The sequence below is a fragment of the Oppia nitens genome, unplaced genomic scaffold (genome assembly GCF_028296485.1).
Source record: "Oppia nitens isolate AA-2021 unplaced genomic scaffold, nextdenovo-longstitch-racon4-pilon3 scaffold22_pilon_pilon_pilon, whole genome shotgun sequence".
Classification (NCBI taxonomy): domain Eukaryota; kingdom Metazoa; phylum Arthropoda; class Arachnida; order Sarcoptiformes; family Oppiidae; genus Oppia; species Oppia nitens.
Window position 1 is genome coordinate 234,997 of NW_026533202.1, and position 9,036 is coordinate 244,032.

Sequence of the window (9,036 nt, forward strand, 5' to 3'; positions counted from 1 at the left end):
TCTCTGTGTTAAACAATAAATTAATTAATTAAAAACTAACTTAAAAATTATAAGTATAGTACTGTACTATATTTAAAATTAGCTTTTTATTTGATATTTAAATTTTTTGAATTTGAATAAATATAATTAAAATTGCCCATTAAAATCATATTTTATTATTATATTGTATATAATATTGTATATATAAAGTATAGTTACTGAGGAATATAATATACAATCAAAAAAAAAATTTTTATTATACATTTCTATTATATTTAGCAATTTATTATAATATACATTATATACTGTATATATATACGACAATTGGCATAAACCAAATATGTTAATAGACTATATAAATATTATTATTACTATTTTTTATTTTATTATTTTAAAAAATACATAATGATAAAAAAATAGCCATAAATTAGTTTTATGAAAATAAATTCATAATAAAAATAGGATAGTTTTTTTTAATATATGCATTATATAATAGGGTTGTGCGAAAAAAAACTACAGTTATTTATAGTTATAATGTCTATAATGTATTTACGGTACAGTTTTACTAGTAGTAGTTTATGTGCATCTTATTTAATAAAAACAAAACAAAAAATATTTTATTATTAAATATATGATATTTATTATTATTATTATAATAAACAATAACCGGTATATTACATATTAAATAATAAAAAAATTATATATATATAGTTTTTATGAACATTACTACTACTACTACTACTAATTATATACAAATTGAAATTTTATTTTATTTGTTTATTTGTTTTTATTTTGTCAAAACAAAAATTATAAAAGTAAACAACTAGCAATAACAATTTTTATTTTATATATATATATATATATTTAGTACTGTACTATAATATATATTTTTTACTCATATAAAACATAATTTTTTCAAAAAATATTATTTTTTTCAAACAACCTTATTAATAAAATATTAACTTTAAATGATTTTTGTTTGTTTTATTTTATTTTATTTTATAGCATACAATATATATTTATAACTGTTATACTATACATAGTATTATAAATTATCTTTTTTTTTAAAAAAATATTTCTATATATGTTAATCATTATAAAAATTATATTTTATTTTACTACAACTATATATATATACAAAAAAATTTTATTATACAGTAAATACCAACAACAAAAAAACAATAAAATAAAAAAATAAATTTTTTTAAGAATGAAATTTCAATATTTAAATATACAGTTTATTTATAATTTAGTCGTTTTTTCATTTAATTGCAAATAAACTTACAATTGTTTTAACTTTTAACAAATAAAACAAAACTATCAAAAAAAAAATTATTTATAAATAGATATTTATAATAATAATAATATTTTAATATATAATCAAAACATTTTTTAAAAACAAGTTTAAAAATCTGTGATTTCAATTGTAAATTAAAGGAGCGCTTTATATACAGTATATATATATATATATTATATATATATTTATTTTTAATGTTATTTTATATTATTTTGCTGATGACTAACAACAACATTGTAGATAATATGTAATTTTTTTAATTATAAAAAAACAAAAAACAAAATTTAGTGAATATTTTTTTCTACAATATGTTTCTAAAAACCCGAATAACTCTTATCTTTTGTAAAATAGTTTTTATTATTGTTTAATAATAATAATAATAATAATAATAATTTTTCTCTTAATTTTATTTTTCTTGTTTTCCCAAAAAAAATTATTTTATATATATATATATTTAATTTTGAAGTTTGCATATAAATTATATATATATATATAAATTTATTTAATATATTCCACTCGTTTTTTAAAAGTGATTGGTTATGTATGTATAGAAATCTATGTAATTTTATACTTTACGAAGAATATTTCTGGTAATTTTCTTTTAAAAAAAAATTATTATTAAATTTTATCTAACATTAGCAATTTATATTGTCTAGAAAATAGTAAAATTCATAAAAAAATTTAAAATAAAATTAGCAACAAATTAATTATATATATATATAATTCTACAAAAAACAATAATTATAATATAAATTATAGTTGTATTATATAATAGTATAATAATGTATAAGATATTTTATAATTTAATATTTATATTATTTAAATCATATAGATAAAAAAATTAAATAATAATAATAATTATTATATAGAGAGAGATAGTAAAAATACCATTTAGTTAAACTAAAACAACAATTGAATTTAAAATTAATAATTGATTTTTACAAAATTAATAATCAAACAATTACTTTATTTACAATATATATATATATATATGTAATTTTTCAATAACAAAATTACTTGAAAACATTTTTTTTTAATGAAAACATTTAAATCAAAATTTTCCGGTAAGTTTCTACTAAAACTACTACTATATACAGTACACACCATTTAAGTTGAATCCCTAAAAAACCGTTTAAGTGTTTAACTGTATAAATTGAGGTCACCTTAATATACATTATTATAAATGCATTAAACTCACTCAATCTTTAGATACTATTTTATTATTATTATTATTATTAATCTGTAAATTTATATATATATGCTGTATATTTTAAATATCTTTTTATACGATAATTTTTTATGTGTGTGTGTGTAAAATAAAATTATTAAATAATAATAATAATAATAATAATAAAATTATAATTTGATATTTTAAATTCAGTAGAGTTAAAATTTTTCAATAAAGTAATTAACTAACAAATCATATATATATATATATATATATATCTTTATAGACTGGTATATGATATTATAAAAAAAATATATTTAATAATATAATTTTATAAATAGACAATTTTTAAGATTTAATTTAATTTTTTTTGGTGTTTAGTGTGTTTATTACTTATTATTTAATATCATATATTTTAAATAATAATAATAATAATAATAAATTATTTTAGTAACTTAAACGTATTATATTAATAATAATACTAAAAAAAATTTCATTGTAAACAATATTATTATTATTTTTTGTGAATTTAAATCATAAATACAATAAATACTTTATATATATATCGATGAATATATAGAATAATAATAATAATAATGTTTATTATCTAGTATTTTATCATAAAATTTATTTGTAATTTTTAAAAAATTTATTTATAAATATCAACAATTTATACTAAATAAAACTATGTATTGATAAATATTTCAAATTATTTAATCAATAAAATTTTTTATAATTTTTATTTTTTTTTAAATATAATTTTTACACTATAATAGGTTTAAATATTTTATTATTATTATTATTATAACGCATTATAATAATAAATAAAAATAATAATAATACTACCGGTATGAATTTTATAATTCAATTTATTATTATATTAATAATATATAAGTTTATAAATAAAGTTTTTTTTTATATATAATATTATAAATAATTTTATTTTAGAAATATCAGTGAATAACTTATAATAACTTTTTATATATTATATATGATACTAAAAAAAAGTAAATAACTAAAATGTTTTTGTTGTTGTTATTGTGGAAATTGATATCAATATATAGATAGATAGATATTTATCACAAATGATAAAAATAAATTTTGTTCAATAAAATCAAATAAATAAATAAATAAATAAAATAAATAAATGAAATACTAGTGAAATGAACTTTTTTTTAAATAATAATAATAATTATTATTATTATTAAAATGGGTCTTTAAAAATAAAATATATGATAAATAAAAATTTGTTTTAAGTGTTTATTTGAGAGCATACACACACTTAAGTGTGTGTGTAACTAATGTTATTAAACTTTTATATTTATATATCTATAGTATATCTATATATATATATAAGATTATATAATTTAAAAAACAGTATTAATTATATATATATATATACTGTATATAAATAAATTGGTCGCTCTGTATTAATTTAGATTTTTTTTATATATATAAATATATAATCATTTATAAAAAAATACTATCAGTGGACACAATCTCTATGTTAAAAATAATAATAATAATAATATAAAAGATCAGGTTATGTGTGTGTATGTGTATGTATGTGTATGTATGTGTGTATGTATTATGTGTGTATGTATTATGTGTATAGATGTATATATCTATATATCTATCTATTTATATGTAGGTATTTATTAAACAAAAAAAATCTGGTTTATCGTTAAATATATATATATATACAGTATATACCTATCCATCTATACAATCAATGCCCGGGTAGTCAGTCAGTCAGTCAGTCAGTTAGTTAGTTAGTTAGTTAGTCAATCCCTGATCCAAATTTCAAGTTAATTAACATTTTTTATTATTTAAATTTATTTTATTGTTTTTATATTTATATATTTTTTGTTGAACATCACATACTTTTTTAACTTTTATCTATTCAGCAAAAAAATAGTTTATCTATTTTTAATAATAATAATTTATTTTTAAAAAATAAAAATAATAATATATTATATAACTTGGTTGCTATCGTAAAACTGCATTTTTTATTAACTAGATAATTTTTAATTTTTTCCCAAAAAAAATAATACTAAATGCATATATTTTTTATGTGTGAAAAGCTAGTGATTATTGTATAGTAATTATCATATTTTTTTGAATTTTTTTTATTAATGAATTATCTTTATTATTATTATTTTTTTCGGTTATGATAATAATAATAATAATAAAAACATTAGGATATCATTTAAATAAAATTATTTTTTTTGAGATAATTATTTTAATGATTTTTATGTATTTTTTTTGAGCATAAAATTACACACAAAAAAAAATTAGATGATCTCAATTTTACAAAAAAACTTTAATAAGTTTAATTGATTTATAGTGATTTGCAATTTATATATACTTGCAATCTATATATATATATATATATATATATATATATATATATAGTGAGAAAAATAATATAATTAACGTATATGTATATATACTGAATATTATATAATTATATATAATATATTAATATATGTATATTAAGACAAAATGAGTATTTTAATGAGTTTAACACATGACAGTTAAATGCTATAATATTTTATTTTTAATTTTTTTGAAATTATTTAAATAATGATTTTTGAATAAAACATTATTTTTAGTTTTGTCTGCATGTGTATGTATGTATGTATGTATGTATGTATGTATGTATGTATGTATGTATGTATGTATGCATGTATGTATGTATGTATGTATGTATGTATGTATGTATGTATGTATGTATGTATGTATGTATGCATGTATGTATGTATGTATGTATGTATGTATGTATGTATGTGTGTGTGTGTGTGTGTGTGTGTGTGTGTGTGTGTGTGTGTTAAAAATGTCACATCAATTTAAATTAACTGTTTGCATGTTTTATAAAAATTATACTATTATTTTGTTTTGCTTAACTACTAACAAAAAAAAATCAATTTGTATTGAAAAATAAAATTTAAAAAATAAAGATATACTGTGTATAATAATATATAGTATATGATTATATCATAGTACATATATATATACTGTATATATACATATATATATATATATATATGTTTAGTTGCAATTAACTTTTAAAAAACGGATTTAAATTAATTTTTTTGCTCTCTCTCTCTCTCTCTCTCTCTCTCTCTCTCTTTCCTTACTCACTCAATAGTAACATTAAATCAATCATTATATTTGAAAGAGAGAGAGAGAGAGAAAAAAAACTAATTTAAATTACATATAAGTTATATACAGTATATATATATTATAATTACCAATCAATTGACTGGAGAAAACAAAAATAGTTAGTAGACTAAAAAAATAACTTTTTTTTCGTATTATTATTATTATTATTATTCATAAACTTATTTTGGTTTCAACGATAATAAATATCAATTTGTCTCTCAATAATAGACAAATAAGTCTAACAAAAAAACAAAAAAAAAAATGTTTGAATAAATTGAATATTTTTTTGTGGGGTATTTTTAAAAAAAAAAAAAGTTGTTTAAAATTTTAGCAATTTATTTGCTACTAATTAAAATAAAAAAAAACACATTTTTTCTGGACTACTAAAATAAAAATCACTTTTTTTAAAAAAAAAATTTATATTAACTTTTTGAATTGAAATAATAAATATAAAATATATAAATATAACACTTAATAATAATAGTATTTGATAGTTAGGACACTAGTTATTTAAATTAAAAAAAAAATGTTAAATAAAAAATTAATGTATAATTAAAAAAAAATTTTTTTTTTTAATACAGTAATACACTGTACAGGTATTAAATTATAAATACCTGTATTGAAAAAAAACATTTCAATTCAAGTGTTACGCTAACTAAAGCCTGGAAATGTATTGCAGGCAAAACAAACACATAGCACACACACACACACACACACAGTAGACTATATTAATAAATATTTTTTGTTTGTTTTAGTATCTATAAGTTGAGAGCCTATGGAGTGAATGTCTGAACATTTAACAAAAAATATTGTGTACATATTTGGCCTTTTATCTTGTTATAATGATATAAAATATAAATATAAAGCGCATGTGTAATTAAATACAAATATAAATTGTCACAAAAGTTACGTAGAACTATAAAATTGTTTGACATGTTGTTATTTCTGAACATTTTATTAGTTTGACAATCATTAACGCATTATAGGTGTCTACGGACAATCATATAACTCATTATAGCTCTTTACGGACTATCATTAATAGTTAGTGATGGAACTGCTTTAACACTACTCATTGTGTTATGCATCGTAATATTTCGTTACTCCGTAAAGAGCTATAATGAGTTATATGATTGTCCGTAGACACCTATAATGCGTTAATGATTGTCAAACTAATAAAATGTTCAGAAATAACAACATATCAAACAATTTTATAGTTCTACGTAACTTTTGTGACAATTTATATTTGTATTTAATTACACATGCGCTTTATATTTATATTTTATATTCTTATAACACTTTAGCTGATCAATACTGTACAGTAATAATAATAACAACAACAATATATATAAAATAGTACCAAAACATTGTTATAACAAAGCATAGGAATTATGCCTTTTTTTTTGTCTGTGTGTTGATTGATGTTTATACACACCATTGCTATTGACATTACAAACACTATGTATTGAAACACGTGTTGAGAGAGAGAGAGAGAGAGAGTCGGGAAACCAATTATCGCAGTCATCTGTGGTCTACTAACTGTCCAAACAGTGGAAGTGATATAATCGCCGACAACAACAACAAGAACTAGAAGTAGAAGAAGACAACAACAACGAAAAAATGGTTAAACTCGATGTATCGTTGATACGCTATATGACCGCCGATGAAGTACGGCTATTGACCGCCGTCGAGATGGGTATGAAAAATCACGAACTGGTACCGAAGTCGCTGGTAGTGGCCATTGCCCGACTCAGGGGCGGATCAATTGGCAAAGTACTGTTGAAGTTAACCCAATCGCAGCTGTTGTCCTACGAACGGGGCAAACGTTACGACGGCTATCGACTCACTTATCGCGGATACGATTTGCTAGCATTGAACGCATTGGCCAACCGGCAAGTGATTGCCAGCGTCGGCAATCAGATTGGTGTCGGCAAAGAAAGCGATGTCTATATGGCTGCCGATGATTCCGGCCGTACGTATGCCGTAAAAATGCATCGGTTGGGTCGCACGTGTTTTCGTACCGTTTCGACTAAACGTGACTATCAGCGATCGGGTGGACACAAAACTAATTGGCTATATTTATCGCGGTTGGCGGCCAAACGTGAGTTGGCATTCATGCGACTATTGTACGACAAAGGCGTACCGATACCCGAACCGTTTGACTGTAACCGACACTGTCTGGTAATGGAACTAATCGACGGCATACTAATGAATCATTTGACCAGAGATTGTTTCGGCGGCGGCGATAACACCCCCGCCGATGCTGACACTGACGACGCCTCCCCGGCAGCCGATGGACACAACAACAACAACGTTGAAGCAGTCAAGTCGTTGTACGACCAATTGATGTCATTGATTGTCCGATTGGCCAACGAGTTTGGCGTAGTTCACGGCGATTTCAATGAGTTCAATATTATCGTAAAATTGGACACCGCCGAATCGGTTGGCGGTGGCGGTTGTGTTGAACCAGTTTTGATTGATTTTCCGCAAATGATTTCCGTTGAACACGAATCGGCTGAGACCTACTTCCAGAGGGATGTCAACTGTATTGTCGAGTTTTTTGCCAAACGATTTGCTTATGAATCAGATTTTGTTCCCACTTTTGATGATATCGATAGAGATATCAATAGTAGTAATAAACATACAATTGATGTCCAAATAGATGATGATATCAACAGTGATGACGATGAAAGTGAAGATATTATTGATGAAAATGAAGATATTATTGACGATAATGTTGTCGATAGTAGAAGAACGAGAAGAAGAAGAGAAGACAAACAGATTATATCAACAGATTTAGAAACAAAAGACACATTAAATGTCACTAAAGTGGTGGCAACAGATGTAACGACAACTGATGACAGCAACAGTTCCGCTGCTGTTGTTGTGAATCAATTGACACAAGATTTAAAACAATGTCTTCAATTAACTGAAGAGACAAAAGAGACGATATTAAGTACCGGTAATAATGATGACGACGAAGAAGAAAAAAGTGACTATAGTTTTGGTGGCAATACATCGGTTGCCACGACTTTTACACCGCAAGAGATCAAAGGAAAACTACAGAAAGAGAAGAAACTGAAAGATTCGAGAGTGAAGACCAAGAAAGCCAAACGAGATATCAAAGGAGATAACTGTGCTCTGAATAGACGTAAAAAAGATGATTTGCTAACAGTTAGGGACGACATCAAGACATACCATTCACAGAGAGATCTATTTAATTGATTTTTTTTATAATTATTTTGTTATTTAAATAAAATTATTGTATTATAGTATATAAAAAATATATATATAACTTATAATAAAAATCTTAATTATAGTTTATTTTTGTTGTTTTAATTGTTGTTATAAATTGATTACAACTCAGAAACTGATGTTCAATTCACAAACAGAGAGAGAGAGAGAGAGATAGTGAGAGAGAGAGAGAGAG

The 9,036-nt window shown here is 21.9% G+C and overlaps 1 protein-coding gene across 1 annotated transcript; it reads left to right on the forward strand.

The window, feature by feature from the left end:
* The first annotated feature begins 7,014 nt into the window (after nt 1-7,014).
* On the forward strand, nt 7,015-8,852 carry LOC128953439 (serine/threonine-protein kinase RIO2-like). The gene has a single exon (XM_054298922.1). The coding sequence runs from the start codon at nt 7,227-7,229 to the stop codon at nt 8,829-8,831; it is 1,605 nt and encodes a 534-aa protein (XP_054154897.1). The 5' UTR covers nt 7,015-7,226; the 3' UTR covers nt 8,832-8,852.
* The last annotated feature ends 184 nt before the right edge of the window (nt 8,853-9,036 follow it).

Bases quoted from the DNA above. Each gene is read 5' to 3' on its own strand.
- LOC128953439 (XM_054298922.1), top strand. From the start codon at position 7,227: ATGGTTAAACTCGATGTATCGTTGATACGCTATATGACCGCCGATGAA.